We start from the raw sequence: 22,339 nt of genomic DNA, 5'->3' as shown, positions 1-22,339 counted from the left end.
TATAGTCACATTGTCCTGGATACAATTTTGCTTCATATCTTAGGGACTGTGGAAGAGAAGTGGCAATCGGAATGACAAACACTACCCTATGCAATAGACCTGCTCCTAGGATGCAAGCTTGTATTCTGATAGAGTAATATTTTTGTATGCTAAAGTATCAATTTGGTGTAATTAAAGGAAAAGTCCTTCCTGAATGACTTGCACATTAATCTTTATAATTAACACATCATCTCCAGGGAGACACAGTGGCTTAGTGGTTAGCATGTTTGCGTCGCACCTCTGTGGTTGGTGGTTTGAATCCCGCCTCCATCCTGCGTGCATGGAGTTTGCATCTTTTCCCTGTGCTTCTGGGGTTTCCTCCAGGAAATCTGGTTTCCTCCCCCAGCCAAAGACATGCATTGTAGCATTTCCAAATTGTCCATAGTGTGTGCAACTGTGACCTGCAATGGGTTGGCACCCCGTCCAGGGTGTCCACCACCTTGTGCCCTGAAATCCCTAGGATGTAGGATACGTGGTAAATGGATGGATGTCATCTCCATTGAGGTCCAAGGTTTTACTTTTTTTAGTTAAAACTTCTTTCAACAACATGTTGGTCTATTTTCACTTTGGTTAATGGTTTCCTACCTGCTCATAGTGGCGATTTTCTTTACCTAAAGAGAGAGCTGCAGCAGCACTTTAGTCCTTTCATCTGTCCAGCTCTTTCACTTCCTCGCCTGCGCACTTTTCTCAAACAGATCAGCTTCTAAAACTTCAGCTTTCATGCTAATACATGCCATCAGTGCAATTGTCCTTGTCATCTTGTAGATCGCTAACTAGCCATGTCGAGTTTCTGCCGTAACTCATTGCATCAATGTCATATCGCTGCATTGCTTTCTGGAACTCTTCTGGAGTTCAACATTTGATGTATCCAATGCTTCTACACTGGATTTCTCATTAATATGACTTTAACGGCTTTGGGAAATGGCGAGTGAGAAAAGAAGCTCTTGCACATTTGTTTCAAACAGTGAAAGCTGAACATTTTTCTTCTCCTTTTAAACGTCATCGTGACTGTGCTAACACTGTCCCCATGTGATGTCAGAGTGCTGCACAACTGTCAACTTCTCACTGGAATAATGAAAATACATGACCAACCAACAGCAGTATAGCTCAAAACATCACAAAAATTTCTATATATAGCGTTCTGGGACAGTTTTCTTTGAAATATGTGTGACAAATTAAAGGAAAAGTGACAACATGATCCAGTGTCTTAGTATGCTTAACTACTGCATGCTGCCAGAACAGCTACAATGTGCCTTAGATTGTACAAGTCTCTTGAACTATACTGGAACTATACAGGAATACCATTCTCACAAAAGACGTCATTTCACCTTCACCATTGCAATGTCAAACATGGCACTCTAAAATCTCCCATAGGTGTTCAACTGGGCTCAGATCTGCTGACTGTGAAAGCCATAGCACATGATTTATGTCGTTTTCATGATCACCCATCGGAGACCACACCCATGAGGAATAATGAAAGACATGCTATATCACAGGTGATCAGTCAGAAGAATTTCGTATCGATTTGCTGTGATGCTTCAGTCTAAAAGGACAAAGTAGACTCAAAGCATGTCAGCAAAACTGTCCACACAATAACAGAGGCATTGTTTTTTTCCTTTAAAATTGTCACTCATCTGTATGTACATTAGTACAAAGGATTACAAAATATTCCTATTTCCCTGGCTCCTTGAAGTGCACTAATGCACTCGCAACTCACAGCAAAATGTTCCCTTTCAAGACTTTTATGACACACTTCAGGACTACAAGCAATAAAGTGTGTTTTGTTAAGCAGTTTCATCTACAGTTCAGGTATGAAATGCGCTATATGAATCAAAGTTTATTATTGGCGTCTTTCTCCAAGTATATTATGTCCCTTGATGTTTGCTAAGAGATGGGGGTTTTTCACAGAGCAGTTTTAAAGTCAAAAAACGAGCGTGAGAGTTATGAGGTGTATCATAACCATATAACTGCAATTTCCTGTTTTATTTGTGTCGTCTAGTCATATAAGCCTAGTGCATAATCAATAATAACATAGAAAAACCAATAGTGCCAGCTGTAAATATACAAATTTATCTCTTATATTATGGTCCTTTTTTTTTTTTCCACATCACATACACATACACAAAAGAAAGCAATGTAATACAACTGCGTTCATAACTAATGACATAATCAGCATAATTGCACTTGTGTTTATAGCAATAGGTGATATAAACAGCAGACGGGAGGATGCAGGTGCAGGTTAAAGGCTTTACTAAACTAAGTCTATGGAAGCAAATCAGACAGGGGAAGTCATACTCAAAAACAGGAACAGGAAACAGGCATAATTTTGGCAAGGCTATATAGAGAAAATATGAAAATAAAGCAAAGTCAAAATCCAAAAAAAAATGTTTTTTGTTTCTTTAGGCGTTTGCGTAGAGGGCATTTATATGAAAACAGTGTCAGGATAATAATCTTCACCACTATAGAGTATTTTTCTTGATCGAAGTGTGATTTGAATATGATTATCGTATAATCCATTAAGTTCAGTCAAAAATGTGAATGAATCTACAAGAAATGTTTTGTATCCATCCGAGGCCTAAAAATAACTTTGAATGTGCTTTAGTCATGAAAATGTTAGTGCTGACAGTGTAGAAGTCTAAGATGAGAATGTAGAAGATTAAGAATGTTAAATCAGCATTTGCGCATATGATAAAGAGTCACATTAACAATCAGCATTTTAAGAGTGACTGGATGACAAATCAGCATTTTAAACTGTGATAATGTTATAAAATGAAATTGTTTTTTTTTTTAAAATAAGCTGACTGAGCTCACGCCACAATTATAAATAAAGTATGACCAGGTGAATTAATTGTGGCGAAAGGGAGGGGTGTGACTGAAAGAGAAATGCGGTAAGCCCCACCTAAATGAGATTTACTGTTTCAGAAACCTGTGACACGACTGTATTCATTCAGACGATCTGCAGAAGTCCATCCATCCATTTTCTATGCCGCTCATCCTACAGGGTCGTGGGGAACCTGGAGCCTATCCCAGGGAGCATCGGGCACAAGGCAGGGTACACCCTGGACAGGGTGCCTGTTCATCGCAGGACTCACTCACATACACACTCACACACCTATTCATACATTACGGACACTTTGGACATGCCAATCAGCCTAGCATGCATGTCTTTGGACTGGGGGAGGAAACCGGAGTACCCGGAGGAAACCCCCGCAGCACGGGGAGAACGTGCAAACTCCGCACACACACAGGGCAGTGGCAGGAATCAAACCCCCGACCCTGGAGGTGTGAGAAGAACGTACCAACCGCTTTATTTTGTTTTCAATAAAGCTTTGATTTTTTACATGTTTAACCCCTTGACTCTGGAAGGGTTTTTTGTACCTTTGATTGAGGAAACTTTCCCTGACCCCATTTAAAACTTCATTCATTCATGTTCAATAATAATGATTTATCCTATCCTGATCACAGTCACGGTGGATCTAGAGCTGATCCCAGGAATACCTTGTGCAAGGCAAGAATGTACCCTGGATGGGATGCCAGTTCATTGCAGTGCATTTCTCTCTCTCTCACACACATACATACACACACACACACACACACACACACACACATTCACACACTCGTTAACACCTACAGGCAGTTTATCATATATAATCCACCAACTGGTATGTTTGTGAGGTGGAAAGATCCTGAGGATCTCCTCTGGAGATCCTGGAGGAAACCAGTGCAGACTTTCTGAGAACGTTAGTAACCATCGACATTGAACCCTGGATACATGAAGCAGCAATGCTTCCCAATGTGCCAGCATGCTTTCCATCAAAATCTTACATAAAGCCTTCTGCAATATTGCCACCATGAATACTTAATGAAACATTAGGATCTTGAGGTTATACTGCGTAATTTGACTTTTACAAGCCCTCGATGTAAGCCATTGCAAATAATTAAACAGAGCTCTGTGGTTAAATTGCTCTAATTGCTGCAGTGTCACACATACAGTAAAATAAAAACTCACAAAAGCAGTCAGGTAAGTCATCTCAAAAACGCTACTTAATTCTCAGTCAGCGTATATAATATACAGTGTTGGCTAATATAAATAAAAGATCTCTCCTCTGTGTGGTGAAAATCAATCATATCTATCCACAACATGCTATTTACACAAAATGTAATCCTTTTCTAAGTGCCTTTACTCCTGTTTTTAGATGAATGCTTTTAATCTTTTATTATTTTTTCTCCTCATTAATTTGTATTTGGAACCCCTGATGTGCACGGCTGTATGAGTGCCTGTGAGACAGAGTGCTTTCATAAAACTAATTGAATTTATATGTTTTGAGAAGCAACGCTAACTTGAACATTAGCATCTATTTATATTGATTGCATTTGAGAGCTAGTATGTCATTAGAAGTGCGATTAAGCTTTTGAGAAACTACCAGCTTTCATTCATACAAACAGAGAGAGAGGGAGAGAGAGAGAGAGAGAGAGAGAGAGAGAGAGAGAGAGATGAAAACAGACACTGGACCATTTTCTATTTTAGCCAACATTCAGTTTGGTTATAATTCAATAATAATTAGGCTATAGTCTTCAAAGCAACGTTGCAAACAGATTGCAGAAGGATAGAGAGGGGGAAAAAAGCAGGAGACAGAGAGTGAGCATTGCTTATTGTCTCATTATCATCCTCTCTGCTGTGAATGTTTGGCCCATGAGAGGGCAGGTAGTTTAAGTTCCTGTTCTTCTCATAGACTCCACTCTGTCAAATCAGCCAAGCGCACAAATATTCAGTAAAAACAGCCATTAAAATTCTCCCCCATGCTGTTCATACACATAGTCTCCTAGTCTCTCTCTCTCTCTCGCATACACACACATATATATAGCATATAAAAACCGTACTGCTCTTCTCTTATGCGCTATCTAATACACATGGGTGACAAATTAAAGAGTGTCTCTGTAAGGTGTTGAGTCACCACAAGCTTCAATGTGTCTTGGCGTAGATTCTGGAGCTGCACAGGAGGGATGAACACTGTTCTTCCACAAGATATTCCCTCAGCTTATGTTTTGATGATGGTATTGGAGAGTGCTCTGTCTAACACATTGCTTTAAAATCTCATATATGTGCTCTATTGCGTTATGATGCGGTGACAGTGAAAGCCAGAGCATACAATATGTTATTTTTTGCCCAAATTGGTAACCTGCCAATTCCCACCCACCGACACTCTCGGAGAAAAGCGCTGTCCGCCCTCTTCCTTATACATAAGTGTACAGATGCCCACCATTGGCTCGTATATCTGTGATTGACAAGGGAAAGAGCATGCCATAATTTTTGTGTTTTTTATTCTATTTGTGTAGTGTCATATGTTGTGTTGTATGCATTACCAGTCAAGCAAAATAGACAGTGCTACTAGACACACCTTTGAGCACCATTAGTATAAAAAATCTTGCAGCTGGAGTTTTTGATGATGGACACATGGCTGAAGTGGAAAGCACAGTTCCAGTTTTATGCCAAAAGTTTCCATGCAAATGTGAAAAGGCCTTGAGAAGCAGAGAACTGAGTTATTGTCTGCTCTTTATTTTATATTGTATGGCTGGTCTAGAAAAGTGAAACAATTCACATTGCTTGCTTTTTGCTCCTCAAAGCAAGATTATAGATCTGCTTTCTTAAAGAACGGTTCAATTTCTGTCCAAAACTGTCCAAAGTTTTACTAGAAATTGTCCATATGTAGTTATCTTCTAGGAGGTTTTGAAATCAGAAGCCACACTCCTTATTAATAACAGATGTTTCCATTATAATTAGCAACATAGTGCTAACCTCTCTATCAATAAATACACAAGAACACAGTACTGATCATATATATACGTTATTGGTTTGCTGAACAAAATTAAATCTACTTCACATTCTTTATGCTTCACATTACACTCATCAGTCATCTTATTAGAAACATCCATGCAATCAGCCAATCAGGAGGCAGCAGCATAACCTGCATAAAATTATGCAGATACAGATCAAGTGTCATGTCCATCATGGACATTTCCCTCAAGATTACTAGAGAGCAATCTAACTTATATTTTCATTTCTTCCTTTTATATCTGCCTCACTTCTTGTGTTTGTGTGCACCTGTTTTGTGTTTTCCCTAATTTCTTCTCCTGTATAAGTGCATTTGTTCCCTTAGCTGCTGAGCATTGTTGTTGAGTTTCTGGTTGCATTGCGAGTCGCTTGCATGTACAGTATGCTGACCTTGCTTTAGTCTAGATTTTGTTTTTGTTTCCTAGTTTTGTTTTTTCCTTGTCTGTATTTGTTTGTGTATTATTTGATAGAGTCAGTCATCTGCACTTGCATCCGGCTCTCCTGGAGACCCACCCGTGAGATCAAGAGCTTCAGTTCATGTTCTCAACAAACATCAGAATGAGAGGAAAATCAGATTGGGAAATGGAGTGATCTAGGTGACTTTAACTGTGGCATGGATGTTGGTACCAGACAGGCTGGTTTGAGTATTTCAGAAACCACTGAGCTCCTGGGATTTTCACATACACCATCATTAGAGTTGACAAAGGATGGCGTGGAAAACAAAAAACATCCAGTGAGTAGCAGTTCTACCATACTGGCCAGACTGGTTAATGCTGACAGGAAGGCTATGATAATTTAACTTAACTAGGGCAGTGGTGGCTCAGTGGTTAAAGGCTCTGGGTTAGTGATAAGAAGGTCATGAGTTCAAGCTACCACTGTTGGGCCCTTGGGCAAGGCCCTTAATCCTCAATTGCTCAGTTGTATAAATGAAATCAATGTAAGTTGCTCTGGATAAGGGCATCTGCCAAATGCTGTAAATGTAAACGTTATGCACTCTTTCCAACTGTGGTGAGCAGAAAAGCATTTCAGAATGTAGAATGCATTAAACCTGGAGGTAACAGCAGGAGACCATATATTCAAACTAGCCACCATTCTGCTGTTTGATGTGAACATTATCTGAAGCTCTGGACCTATATCTGCATGTTCTTATGCATTATGTTGCTGTCACATGATTGGCTGGTTGGATAACTGCATGATTATGCAGGTGTACAGATGTTTCTTTTCAAGTGGCTGGTGAGTGAATATTAAGAATAATTCTTAACTGCTAGCTGGATAAATAACTAGAACTGCAAAGTCAAATGCTAATTCTGTAGCTAGATTTATTGATCATCCTTTAATGACTGATATGAACACCAAAAGAAGTGAATTCTTACATTTCATGCCCATAATACAGTCATAACTGTGTATGCATAGCTTCACACATACAGTGAGGGAAAAAAGTATTTGATCCCCTGCTGATTTTGTATGTTTACCCACTGACAAAGAAATGATCAGTCTATAACTTTAATGGTAGATTTATTTGAACAGTGAGAGACAGAATAACAACAAAAAAATCCAGAAAAACGCACATCAAAAATGTTATAAATTGATTTGCATTTTAATGAGGGAAATAAGTATTTGACCCCTCTGCAAAACATGACTTAGTACTTGGTTTAAAAACCCTTGTTGGCAATCACAGAGGTCAGACGTTTCTTGTAGCTGGCCACCAGGTTTGCACACATCTCAGGAGGGATTTTGTCCCACTCGTCTTTGCAGATCTTCTCCAAATCATTAAGGTTTCGAGGCTGACGTTTGGCAACTCGAACCTTCAGCTCTCTCCACAGATTTTCTATGGGATTAAGGTCTGGAGACTGCCTAGGTCACTCCAGGACCTTAATGTGGTTCTTCCCGAGCCACTCCTTTGTTGCCTTGGCCATGTGTTTTGGGTCATTGTCATGCTGGAATATCCATCCACGACCCATTTTCAATGCCCTGGCTGAGGGAAGGAGGTTTTCACCCAAGATTTGACGGTACATGGCCCCGTCCATCGTCCCTTTGATGCGGTGAAGTTGTCCTGTCCCCTTAGCAGAAAAAAAACCCCAAAGCATAATGTTTCCACCTCCATGTTTGACGGTGGGGATGGTGTTCCAGGGGTCATAGGCAGCATTCCTCCTCCTCCAAACACGGCGAGTTGAGTTGATGCCAAAGAGCTCCATTTTGGTCTCATCTGACCTCAACGCTTTCACCCAGTTGTCCTCAGAATCATTCAGATGTTCATTGGCAAACTTCAGACGGGCATGTATATGTGTTTTCTTGAGCAGCGGACCTTGCGCGCGCTGCAGGATTTCAGTCCTTCACGGCGTAGTGTGTTACCAATTGTTTTCTTGGTGACTATGGTCCCAGCTGCCTTGAGATCATTGACAAGATCCTCCCGTGTAGTTCTGGGCTGATTCCTCACTGTTCTCATGATCAGTGCAACTCCATGAGGTGAGATCTTGCATGGAGCCCCAGGCCGAGGGAGATTGACAGTTCTTTTGTGCTTCTTCCATTTGCGAATAATCGCACCAACTGTTGTCCCCTTCTCACCAGTATGCTTGGCAATGGTCTTGTAGCCCATTCCAGACTTGTGTAGGTCTACAGTCTTGTCCCTGACATCCTTGGAGAGCTCTTTGGTCTTGGCCATGGTGGAGAGTTTGGAATCTGATTGATTGATTGCTTCTGTGGACAGGTGTCTTTTGTACAGGTAACAAACTGATATTAGGAGCACTCCTTTTAAGAGTGTGCTCCTAATCTCAGCTCGTTACCTGTATAAAAGACACCTGGGAGCCAGAAATCTTTCTGATTGAGAGGGGGTCAAATACTTTTTTCCCTCATTAAAATGCAAATTAATTTATAAAATTTTTGACATGCGTTTTTCTGGATTTTTTTGTTGTTATTCTGTCTCTCACTGTTCAAATACAACTACCATTAAAATTATAGACTGATCATTTCTTTGTCAGTGGGCAAACGTACAAAATCAGCAGGGGATCAAATACTTTTTTCCCTCACTGTAAGAGACCAAATGTCTGTGGCAACATATAAATCTCCTGAAATATCTATTCTCATTATAGCTGTAAAATTACATCAAGGTCTTCAAAACTCCATTTGGATTCTCATCTATTGTCATTAAAGAATATCCAGAGAAGGCTAGAGTCATATTAGAAAGAAATCAAGGAATTTGATCATATTTTATGCTTCAGAGGAATGATTCCCTGAGGCTTTCATGGCACAGATGTGGTTTGTTACACGGGCTTTAATATGGGAGGGAAAGCTCACATACCCATGCTCACAAAGACATGCACCCATCTGAAAGGTCAGCATGTGTTTACAAAGCATTTTCACAAGCCAATTTCTTTATACTAGTGTGGGTGTCCTGAGAGAAATCTAAATGTGTCTTAAGGCCGTCTCGTCATGCTCCGTCTGGTCACCGGAGACACCACTAGCTCCTCTCTTTCCCACCATCATTGTCTTTGTCTTTCCATTTTTTTCTAGAATAAATCGAGGACAGGAAGCCATCTCTTTCCAGTGATCTGTTAAGAGCCCATATGTGCTGTTAAATAAATCTCTCACAGCTCATCACTTCTATTCACCGTGTTTCACTCAAACAAATATACAGGCGCCCACCACCTACAAGACAAACAGGACTATTACCATTCGCACACAAACACACACATACACATGCTATGAGCTCCAGTCGGCAGTCTAGATATCCTTTCTATATTTTTCATGCAACCTTTTCTTTCTCTTTTAATAGTCAGACTGTGTTAATTTATTCATGTTTATTTGAACAGGATCTGGGAGGAAAAAAAAATCGTTTAAAGTTGGTCCATGGTTGGAATTCAGTCGTTGAATCAAGCCCTAAGAAAAAATGCAAATCCTAACCTTGTAGCTAACACTAATCGTTGAACTATATGAGACCATGTTTATTAAAAAAAAAAACACTAAGAAAAGCCTTGAATTCAAACGCATTTTGATGAGCTCTTCTTGTACTTGTCTGAAGGTTTGAGGACAACATATTAATATGTGCTGTCATCATGGCTTTTTAATGACATAAGCAGCTGCGTAGGGTCTCCGAGCCACAAAGGAGCCTAGCAAGTAAAGTTTTTTTCTTCTTTTCTTTTTCTGTGTTTTCCTGCTCCCAAAATTAAACGAAAATGTTAGTCCATAGGATAAATGTAAAGCATAAGTTTTCAAGTAAAAAAAAAAAAAAAAAACACTTTGCAAACAATCCAAAATGGCAAATCTAATATTGTGATTAAACTGGCAAAAAGTGAGGCCATCAACAAGCAAACTGAACTAAACAAAACCAGAAGCGATCAAACAAAAGCACCCAATGGATTTAAGGCTTGAGATTGTTACTAGAATGAAATTAAGATCGTTTTTAAACACTGTGCGTCAATTTTTCATCCGAGACTGATGTGGCTGATACTGATAATCAAACTTGCTTCCCATTGTAAACAAAGGGTATAAATGTAAAGATAGGCAAGGAGTCTTTCAGTGGAATGAAATCTTTAAATGCAATTTTCTCTTTTTTCTTTTTTGAATTTAACCAGATTTTAGAATGATTTAGAACTTTATTTCTGGTTAAAATACATGGAAATGGGACACGTACTACATGTAGGGAAACCTGTAGTCTTCTGAACTCTACATAGTTGAAAATGTTTAAAAAAAAGAATTGACTATAATTACAGCATTTGACAGATGCCTTTATCCAGCACATCTTACATTTATTCTATCATTTTTTTATACAACGGAACAGTTGAGGTTTAAGGGCTTTGCTCAACAGCAGCAGCTCGGTGGTGTTGGGATTCGAACTCATAACCTTCCAATCAGACGGCCAATGTCTAATCCACTTGAGCTACCACTCACTGTATGAATGGCGCCTCACATTTAATGCTGATTTTTACAAGTGCTCCTTAGAAGTTTTCAACATCGAGTTGATAATAGCATAATATTTTAATGTAAAGAGTAGATGCAATGCGAGGCTGTTCTGTTAGCTAGCTAGCAGAACAGCCTTGACCAGGAACAACCGTATGTGTCTCCGTCATCAATATAAGCACCTGTAAGTAAACATAGGACACGCTTCACATCTCTGAGCCACTTTCGCTTACCATAAAGCTCCGAACAACTCCAGCTGCCTTATCGTTAAAATCAAAACAACCATGGTATGTTGTGGACATAAAGCAAGTGAGTCAGCATGGTGATTAAACAAAGCAGTGTTCCAGCAGGAGATATGGTCTGTGTATCTCAGCTGTTTGATAGGCCCCAGAGAAGGTCAACTTCTTATGGCTGGGAGAAGGAGAGGCTTTGAATAAAACATCCAGAGACACAGAAAACAGCTTTACGGATGGAACAGCGAGTCGACTTCGCACAGCAGGCACAATTACCTGTCAGCTTGTGACTTTTATGGCAAAGGGATGAATTGTCCTTTCACACTGACCGGGGGCAGATGCACAGTTCCTCCCATAGCCCCTGCTCACAAATCTCTGAGAAACACAGATCTGAGATATGACTCTCTCTGGTGTCTTTACAACCCTGACCAATAATTACGAAGCTACTCTGATTGGTTTTGTGATTCATTGAGATTGCTCTGATTAGCTTTTCACATGTTTATGTTTATCTATAAAGCAGAACTGCCCAGTTCTTCTGTAAATTGCACATCAGAAACTTGAACTTCTTAAAGTCCCAGAACCCCATATTTTTCTCACTATTCTGAGTACACAGCTTTCTATAATACATATTAAGATAAGAATTGGATAATAAGCTCCATAGTACTTTTTTATGCAGTTCACATTTAGCTTAATTTTATCATTCTTATCTGCAATTGTATATTATTATTATTATTATTATTATTATTATTATTATTATTATTATTATTATTACTCAAGCTCCTATAATGCTTTGAATCCCAAATGCCTTCCTATTTAATATAGTGTGTCCCAAAAGTCTCCATACATGGGGGAAATTAACACTTTTCAGCTAAATGTCTTCCAAAATTTTCCATACTTAATTTATGTACATTTTCCAGACAGCCTTTAAGAACGCCTTTGACAAAAGAAGAACGTATTGAAATCATTCTCATGGCAGGATCAGGAAGCTGTCCCACGGTTGTGATGGACTTTAACAGGAAACATGTTTTTTTTTATAATACATAGTGAATGTAATCTGTTACATTTATGTCAAAAAACAAAGTAATCTTTTAAAAAACTAAGTAATTTTTTTTTTGCATTCAAAAGCAAAGAAATGAATCTTTTGAAATAACACAATATACACAGCTGCTTGATTATAGTTCTGGTTCTCTCTTGCCGGTCGTGACTCACGTGAGCAACCTTTTGGTGTATGCGCAAATTTTGTGCAAAGTTAATTTAGTAGAAATGAACACAAATTGTTCTCCGAAATGCTTTTGTTAGGGTGACCATACGTCCTCTTTTTCAGACATTAAAAAAAGCATCCGGCCGGGATTTCTAAATTTGAGAAAATGTCTGGGATTCGGCTTTAGTTTCATTATGATGTGCCTATGGTCTAATACTGCATCATGTGTGCGCATGTTTGCATTGCTTTAACCCCTGTCTGTAATTCACGCCTTCTCACACACCAATTGGTTGATTATAAAAGGCTTGCGGCAACTACTGTTCAAATTCCTGTCTGTCAACCATTAGCCTCCTCTCAGCGAATATGTGAAGGTGAAGTTGTGTACGGCATCAAACAGTTGCTTGACAATAGCAGCAAATGACAGCTGTCCTGAATCAAAACAATGCCTATGGCCATATAAGGTCATTTTTAGTTTCATGTTATCACATTGCTTTGTATTACATGACCATTCATATGTGTACATGATGGCAGAAGGGGTAGAAGGTACACTCGTGGTATCTATTATTTTCTTGTATTACATGGACATTCAAAAAAATGTAGAATTTATAAATATATATGCATGTGCTGATAATAGTGCTAATAGTGTGTCTTTTTCAGTGTTTTAAGATCTGCATTCATAGTAAAACTGTTTCGAACGCTATTAAGACACGAAAAAAAAAGGTGTCCTCTTTTTGGAAAACCAGAATATGATCACCCGAGCTTTTGTGATGTGATGTTACCCGCATCCGAGATAGTGATCTTTTATTTGTTTATTTATTTACTTATTTAATTTATTTTCTTAAAACAAATCCAAACATTGGCATGTTTTTAAGCTCTAAATTAAAGTATTTTAGATCATATTACTTTTCTCTTGACTTTATTTACATATGTGACCTTGAAGTCATCCAAAAGTAATCAGATTACATTACTTTCATATTGTGATACTTGGATTGCATTACTGATTACATCGTTTATGAAGTAATTTGTAACTGTAACAGTATACATTTTTAAAGTAACCCTCCCAACCAAGCAGAATGTGAGAAGTTTGTTTTAAATGATTGTTTAAAAAATAATAATAATAAAAAGTCCATGTTACAAATCTCAATATAAAACTGTCAAAATAATAAATAAATAAATCTTCAACCCCAGATTTACTCGCCTGTTTATTGAGCTCCAGAAGCAGGTCTGAGGCCAGGCTAAAATGTACATCATTCATGGATGGAATTTAATTTACTGCATCACACTAGTTTGTGTATGTCTCCGTGTGTGGGCATGGTTTTATATCTTGTGTCCGTACAAGGATAGGAATGTCCTTGTGCGGACATTTTGCAAGTCCACATGAGGAAAACTTTGAGGATTTCCTTTTGGTTAAGGTGATATATATATATATATATAAGTATGTGTGTGTGTGTTTGTGTGTGTGTGTGTGAGAGAGAAAGAGACAGAGAGATTGTGAGATTGTCCATATGCCCCCACAATCTCTGTTTATTTGGTTGTGTCCTTTGCATAGCTGTGTGAAATAAAGAGGAAAGTATGTCAGGCTTAGAGAGAGAGAGAGAGAGAGAGAGAGAGAGAGCACTTCACAATGGCCATGATACCGATAAGAAAAGGGGACCAATGGTTATTTAAGAATTAGAATAAAAACATGTAAAGCCTAAAGCAACTGAGCTGCCACAAATAAAGGAAAGCCTATGCTACTTATGTTGATTACCCTTCTCTGAGTCAAATGGTTTTTTAAATGTTTTTCGTATATCATACAGATTTCAGGAAAGCCCTACAGATGCTTAAATATTTTTATTATGTCATTAAATAATGTTATCAGTTATATACTCATTAACTAACCTGTATGTATTCATCCATTCATTTTCTGTTCCGCTTATCCTATAAGGTCGCAGGGAGCCTGGAGCCTTTCCCAGGGATCTCAGGGCAGAGGCATACCCATTGACACACCCATTCACACACTATGGACCATTTAGAAATGCCAATCAGCCTACAACGCATGTCTTTGGACTGGGGGATGAAGCCGGAGTACCTGGAGAAAACCTGTTGTCACTTGGGTGATACCCTCAAGAGGACTTCTTTTGTACCTTCAGTAAGAGTTAGAGGAACATCTTTGTAGAGGAGTATCATTATATGAATGCACATTTTATATATATATATATATATATATATATATATATATATATATATATATATATATATATATATATATATATGCATTGTTTGTACCTCAGGGAACCAAAATGTATCGGTACAGAACCTTTTTTTAAGTCTAGCCTGTTTGTTTATATCGTTCCCTCACTTAATTAGTCTGATTTCATTTTTTTTATCTTCCAGGCTTCAGTTATAGTTTTATTACTGTACAAAAATAATGCTTCAGACTATCTTGGACTAAAGTAGTCTGTTTACAATTCAAGGTCTTTTCATTAGATATATTTCACTGAGCTTTGCCTGAATGACTAACATGCCGAGAGGAATCTTGGCCTTTTCCGTCTCCTCTGCAAAGTCTCCATTCAAGCTGTCGTGAGATCAGTAGTGACGCCTGAAACAAAACTTTTTGGCACAGTGCGCTGCATATCAGATTGGTTCAGGGACCTGCTGATGACAAGATAAACGCTTGAATGATAAGACTTTGGTCCAATGATATGCAGAAGTTGATTTCTGATATATTTCCCACACCATTCTGTTGTCATCACTCCTCCTACAAAGGGAAAGGCTTATGGCAGGTAACTGGAAATTGAGCCTAGTGCTGGAAGCTATTTTAGTGTCTTGTATTCACATGATAGTCTCCAGACGGGGAGGTGTAAACATCCACTAAAATGTGTAAAACATTTAGTCACTCACTTCAGTTTTGAGTTATGCTTATAAACTGAAGTTAGATCCTAACGAGTGGCTCGCTTCCAGCCAATGAGTAAGGCTACGGCAGCAGAGAATTTAAATCTCATCACTGTGTTGCTCCCCTGCTGAGGTCTTTCACACTTATCCGCTCTTCGGCAGTCACGTAGGCGGACGCTTGCCTTCTCCTTCCTCACCTTCATCAATTGGTGGATGTTGGGAGTTTCTGCTCTTGGGCTGTGTGTTTACTGAGATTTCCCATCATCCCGCATGATTACATGTGGCAGAGTCAAGCTTCCCTTAAAGTGAAGAAGCAAGAGTAGTGCAAAAAATCAGTATCTCTACAGTGCATTTAGATAGATAGATAGATAGATAGATAGATAGATAGAGTATACTAAAAGTTATTTATTGTAGCAACAAAATATTTAGTGTTTTAGTTTTTTACAGACATTTTCTCTCATTATCTTAAATAAAAATGGCGCACAATGGTAAAACACAACAGTGCATGCGATTATAGGAAAATAATCAGCATCAAGATGGTGACATTACCACGCAGGTTGTACGTATTTTGCAATTTGATTATTTTCCAATAACAGCACAGTCCAAAGTGTTTTATACTACAGCAATTTGCCCGTGATTACAATTTTTAATTCATTAATAAACAACATGCTTTTTAACCCTTTGTAGTGCATTTCATTTTGTGGAACGACCACAAAGCAAGCTCTTTCCTGTTAGCACTTATGTTTTTACCAGCGGTAAACATTCGTTTCCTCACCGGTCTTACCTTCTTTCTTTCTTTTGAAGTTAATATTTCAAGAAAAATGCAGCTTGTCGTGTTACTGAGAAACTGCAAAGCCCAAACTCCTCTGATATCTGAGACTCCTTCCACAAATATTAAATAAACATCTCCTTACAGAAAGCTTCATCATACCAACGATTAGAAGTTGATAAATGACAACACATTTTCAAATCCGTTATTAATAATCATACATTATGTTGCGTGTTTGCTATACAAGTCCCTGTGAATGAGCTGTTACTGTAGAAACAATAATGCATTAGAATTAATATCAAACTGTGATTTTAATTACAGCTGGCACGCTCAGCACCTTGCCGTTATGTAAAATTAATCAACACCTTCTCACCAATCAGACATGAGAAGTCAACAGCGCTGTGGTGTAAAGTATGTTAAGGCATTAATATTAGGAAATTATGCATGAGTTCAATCTAAATCTAATAAATTGCATCTCCCACCTTCCTTTATAACCACCTCCAATATCCTTTGTATCCTCTGAACAGCTTTTGGCATCTCGTAGTTGTAATATTTGGCCCCCTGCAGCCTAATGTTGCACATTCAACTGTGCCAGGTGTGATAAACAGACTTCTTCAAATCAGAGCTGGAGGCAGAAAAGGCCAGAAATAGATGTACTTTTTCTTATTTTCATTCAAAAACCATAGGGTGTGCAAACTTCTGCACTTGTGTTACAGTAGCAATAATAGAACACATACTGTGGGGGAAATAAGCATTGAACGCGTCAACATTTTTTTTAGTAAATATATTTACAATGAGGCTATTCACATGAAATTTTCACCAGACATCAGTATTAACTCAAGAAATCTGGAAATATAAAGAATTCACAACATTAAAGTCCATAAATAAAGTAATGTGTAATAAAGTGGAATGACACAGGAAAAATTATTGAACACACTAAGAAAAAGCAGTTCTCCATGTTAAGGTAAGGCAAGGAACCAGCTGAAATCCATGCGATAAAAAACAGCCCCACACCATGATGCTTCCACCTCCAAACTTCACTGTTGGTGTAGTGTTTTTAGGGTGATGTGCAGTGCCATTTCTTCTCCAAACACGATGAGTAGTATGACAGCACTCTCCCAGTATTTCATAGGCCTGTCCAAATGAGTTGTAGCAAACTTTAAATGAGCTTCGACATGCCTTTTTTTTAGTAATGCAGTCTTGCGGGCTGAGCGTGAGCAGTGGAGTGCATTGCCTATTGTTTTCTCTGTGACGATGGCACCTGCTGCCTCCGAGTGTTTCTGGAGCTCTTTCCGAGTGGTCCTTGGCTCTTGGGCTACACTTCTGACTATTCTTCTGACTCCCTGGTCAGAAATATTGCGAGGAGCTCCTGTGCATGGCCGGTTGATGACGGAGTGATGTTGCTTCCTCTTGCGGATAATGGCCCCAATGGTGCTTACTGGAGGATTCAGAAGTTTTGAAATACGTCTGTATCCGAATCCATCAATATGTTTTGCAATATTAAGGTTGCGAAGATCTTGGAAGAGCTCTTTGCTTTTACCCATCATGAGATGTTTCTTGTCTGACACCTTGGTAACGACTAACAATTTACTAACCCAGCTGATATTAATTTGCACAGATAGGGGGTATAATTACTTACAGATTTCAGCTGGTTCCTTGGCTTACCTTGCCTAGAAGAACTGCTTTTTCTTAATGTTTCCACTTTATTACACATAACTGTATTTATGGACTTTAATGTTGTGAATTCTTTATATTTCCAGATTTCTTGAGTTAATACTGATGTCTGGTGAAAATTTCATGTGAATAGCCTCATTGTAAATATATTTACTGAAAAAAATGTTGACGCGTCCAATAGTTATTTCCCCCACTGTATGTGTTCTGCTATTGCTACTGTAGATAATACATTTGAGACTGAATAAATGACACCATTAGAATTACCGTACAAAGCACCTGGGGGGAAAAAATTAAATACCACGTTAATACTGAATAGTCATTAATACTAAGTGGATATTAACCCGTACACTGTGCAGGTTCTAGTAAACAAAATTATTATAATTTTAGCTTGTATAATAAATCTCTCTGGCTGTCATTATGTTTCACTCTCATTCCATGTCCAGTCCAAGTATGACTTCCATGACAAGCCTGTGAGTGGAATGGAGAGAAGAGGAGAGAGTTCGTTGTCACAAAGTATAATGTAAGGAGGACAAAGGAAAGAGAAAGTGGGTCAGCGTGGTCTAAGTGTGCCGGAGGGTAGCACCCACCTGGAGCAAAATAGACCTGTAGAGGGAAAAGTGTCACAAATTCTTAGCTTTTTCCCCTTTCCATAAGTACCTGGTGTTCCCTTGCCACTCAATGTAAATATGAGCGCAGGTAGGCTGTGAGAAGCCATAACTGTGTTGTTTGTGCACAGCTTTAACATTCTCTGTAAGTTGTTTACCCAATGTGACAAGGTGCTTGCGCATTTGGAGCACGGTGCTGTGGTCACCCAGAGCCACGTCACTTGTTTCGAATGCTGGGCTTTAACAGTTTCAGACAGATTTCTCATCTGTGTTCCAGCTACAGCGAACATAGTAGGACTGCAGACATTACAACAGTGCTGCATTTCATGCTTTCTTCACTGGCCACTTCTTCTTAGATTGAATCCTCTATTGTTTGCACTGTTCATTCCTAAGCATGTCTAATGTAATGTTTATGACAACTATGTGCTTTTTCTTGACATTAAAGGAGCTGTTTGTAATTTTGAAGTGCCCTCTGCTGCCTGTGAATTGAATTGCAATTGCAATATTGACAAGTCTTCACCTATACCTAAACTGACGGCTGCTACTGCTGAAATGATGTATGTATACCTCTGTTGTTGTGAGGAAAAGATGACAGCTCTGTTCAGACTGGGGGTAGAGCTAATTTCAGGAATGTAAAAATGCAAACAGAAGCCTTAAATGAAGTAATTTCAGCCACAGACACCGCACCCACAGCCCACAAACCGTTTATATTGTGGCAGGCCTACTGTTAATCCTGTGGACTACTCACAGGTCAGCTGGTGGAAGATGCTTTCATTATATCACCACTAAAATAAAGCCAGGAAGGGGCTCGTGTTACAGTGAATTTATCTGCAACAGTTCAGTCAATCAGACTTTAGAACCAAAACTATCTGTTTTACAATCTGGTATACAGCAGTGGTAAAATGATGGATGCACAATAGCTGTACAATTACTTGTAAATCCAGACTAAAATATACTATTTAAAGATCACTTATTTATAACTCATATAATTTTCATGATTTATAGTAACTACTTCAGATTTACATGTAAAGCGCTTTGAGATTTTGAACTCAATTATTATTATTATTATTATTATTATTATTATTATTATTATTATTAATGGTCTGGTAAATGGTCTGCACTTATGTAACGCTTTTTTAACCTTAGCGGTTCCAAAGCGCTTTACACTGGTTCTCATTCACCCATTCACACACACACACACACACACACACACACACACGGCAATGGTAGCAGAGCTGCCATGCAAGGCACTAACTTGCCATCAGGAGCAACTTGGGGTTCAGTGTCTTGCCCAAGGACACTTCGTCATGTGGAGTCACGTGGGCCGGAAATCGAACCACCAACCCTACGATTAGTGGACAACCCGCTCTACCACCTGATCCACAGCCGCCCATATTATTATTATTATTATATTATTATTATTATTATTATTATTATGGTGGTGGTGGTGTTCTGTGTGTGTAGGGGGGTTAGGGGGAGAGGGTGCCCTGCTATGGATTTCCATAGAAAGTTGGGGGTTCAAGCACAAGCATCGCTAAGCTGCCACTGTTGGGCCCTTGAGCAAGGCAGTAAAACTAAAAGTCCGCGTCAGGGGTGCTCTATCATGGCTGACCCCCATCGCTGAAAATATTTTCACTGTACTATAATGTATACTGTATGTGACAAAGCATGTCCTATTATTATCATTATTATCCATCCATCCATCCATCCATTTTGTGTACCGCTTATCCTGCACAGGGTTGAGGGAAGCCTGGAGCCTAACCCAGGGGACTCAGGGCACAAGGCAGGGGGACACCCTGAACAGGGTGCCAACCCATAACAGGGCACAATCACACACACATTCACACACTACAGACAATTCAGAAATGCCAATCAGCCTAAAATGCATGTCTTTGGACTGGTGGAGGAAACAGGAGTACCCAAAGGAAGCCCCTGAAGCATGGGGAGAACATACAAACTACTTGCACACAGGGCGGAGGTGGGTTTCAGACCCCAAACCCCAGAGGTTTGAGGCAAACGTGCTGACCACTAAGCCTTTGTGTCCCACTATTATTATTATTATTATTATTATTAGTAGTAGTAGTAGTAGTAGTAGTAGTATTTAAAAGATACACTTGTGTGTTAGGTGACAGGTTACAGGAAAAATCTGTGGCTGATCATTTGTAATGTTAGGTACAGTAAATAACACCTTGGTCATTTCTACTGATTAAAAGTACCAACTCTCCAGCATTACATTTATCTGCGTGGGGAACACCCTGATGTCTGGTTCTACACAGAACCTTTAAGTATTCCCCAAGATGGACAACAGACGGACCCTTGAGTGTTAGGTTTAACCTTTTTTTATATATATAGCAATAAATACGAGTCCAATTAACGAGTCAGAAAATAAAGAAAGAGACAGCTATTTCATGGTAATATTGTAAGTCACAGTTTTCAAGGTATCTTTAACATTATATTATTCTTTCTAGATCTTGAAACATTAAAAACCTCTCTCACCTATGTTTGTTCAAATTTGAAAAGTGATGTAGGCCTATTTCTTGTGTTAGGGATATAACGAGAGCTGGATAGCGTGTGCCTCAGCACTGTGGCCTCAGCTGTCCTCTTCACTGACAGGAAAATAATAGTCTTGTTTAGTGTGGGGGCGAATTGTAGGAATGTTTAAACAGAGTGAACAAGTTGCTAGCTGATACTATGTGTCTCCTATGGCTTTTTTTGTTGTTGTTGTTGTTTTGCTTTGTTTTGTTTTGTTTAATGGTTTAATATTTTTTCACTGCAGACTTTAGAAGGCAAACCTAGCTGTCCTGTAGAAATGAACTGATGGAAACTGCACCCCTGAGGTCAGGAAAACACACTTTCCTCATCATGAACTCAGGCATACCAGCTCCGTTCTTTCTTTCTCTCATCCTTCACTGAGACATTCCACACTCAGCTGACATTCTTGTGCTCACTCGCTCTCAAATTGAAGGGCCCCTCTGGAGGACGGAGAGACGCATCACGTGCTTTAGGCTACCCATCCCTCTCCTCCTCTTCTCTCTCTTCAGCCCAGTCTGTTTTCCTTCTTCCCTGTGCGCACAGTCAGCAAGGAGAGTCCAGAGCGAGCACCGTGACGAGTCCCGGATAATTCCGTTACTGATCCGGATCTGGAGATATTGCGATTGTTCCCACGAGGATGTTCTCGAGGCAGCCAGGACCGTCGAGGTGTGCTTTCGCGTCTCCACCGTTCTCACACTTCTCCTCGGTCGAGCCTGAGTGGCACTGCGCTCGCGCCGGCGTCTGTGGAAGCACGCAAACTTAACCAGGGTGACTCCGGCGGATTCACAGCAGAAGTCTGTGACGCACTGTGACTTTAAGGTGCAGGGAAAGCGGGAAGAAACTGACAATTTGGCGTCTTCTAAAATAAGGGAGGTTTTTGGTAGCAGCTTCCGGATCGGTGAGAATGCAGCCGGTACGGAGCGCATGAGGAAACGTGGACAAACTGCGAGTCTTTGCTAATTCGTTCCTGGAAGATTTCGACGTGTGCATCGGATGTGCGCAGGAGTTTGTATCCGCTAATTTTTTGAGGACAAGCGCCTGGTTTTATGCGCGAAATGTGTGAAATGCGCACCCCGCGACCCGTCGACTCCACTTGGCCATTGCGCTTTTGGCCGAGACGCACCCAAGGCCAGCTGCACATGAAAGAGCAAAATGTATAACATGCAAAATTTCACGTATTTCTAATGCGTAAATGCGTTTGAGGATTTCTGGGTAACTATATGCGTCATTTCGTAACTTTGCTGCGTCTGTTTTGGAACGTGGATTTCTACATTAGAGCCTAACTGAGTGTTTATTATTTATTTTTCCCCCATCTATTTTTTTCGTCTTCGTTTTTCCGCGGTCATGCTCCGGCAAATGCTCTTGAATTCGACGGCGGCGGCGGCGCGAGACTTGGACGCTATAAGCCAGACGCACGCGCCGGCTCCTCTGGACGTCTCACACGCGCCCGTGAGTGTGTCGGCGCTGCTGAAGCCCGCGGGTCGCGGAGGCGCAGGCGGGGGCGCGCTGCGTGGAGGCGAGCTCAGTAAACCGGACCTGACGACCTACGTGGTCATGTGCATAGTGCTCTTCCTCCTCGTGCTGCTAATTGTGGTCTTCATCAACTGCCAACTGCGCAACTCGTTCTTCGCCTCCACGCCGTATGACCGCTCTCTGCGCGAGGCCCGAACCTCGTATAAATGA

At 39.8% G+C, this 22,339-nt stretch overlaps 1 protein-coding gene across 1 annotated transcript; it reads left to right on the top strand.

The window, feature by feature from the left end:
- Positions 1-20,675: 20,675 nt before the first annotated feature.
- LOC128617870 (small integral membrane protein 32-like) lies at positions 20,676-22,339 on the top strand. Its single transcript, XM_053641066.1, has one exon. It carries the CDS (start codon positions 22,001-22,003, stop codon positions 22,337-22,339), a length of 339 nt encoding a protein of 112 aa, XP_053497041.1. The 5' UTR covers positions 20,676-22,000.

This window comes from Ictalurus furcatus, chromosome 14 (genome assembly GCF_023375685.1).
Source record: "Ictalurus furcatus strain D&B chromosome 14, Billie_1.0, whole genome shotgun sequence".
Lineage (NCBI taxonomy): Eukaryota > Metazoa > Chordata > Actinopteri > Siluriformes > Ictaluridae > Ictalurus > Ictalurus furcatus.
The sequence above is the reverse complement of the archived record's forward strand: the minus strand, read 5'-3'. Positions and strand labels throughout refer to the sequence as shown.

Coding starts and splice junctions, on each gene's coding strand:
- LOC128617870 (XM_053641066.1), top strand. CDS start 22,001: ATGCTCCGGCAAATGCTCTTGAATTCGACGGCGGCGGCGGCGCGAGAC.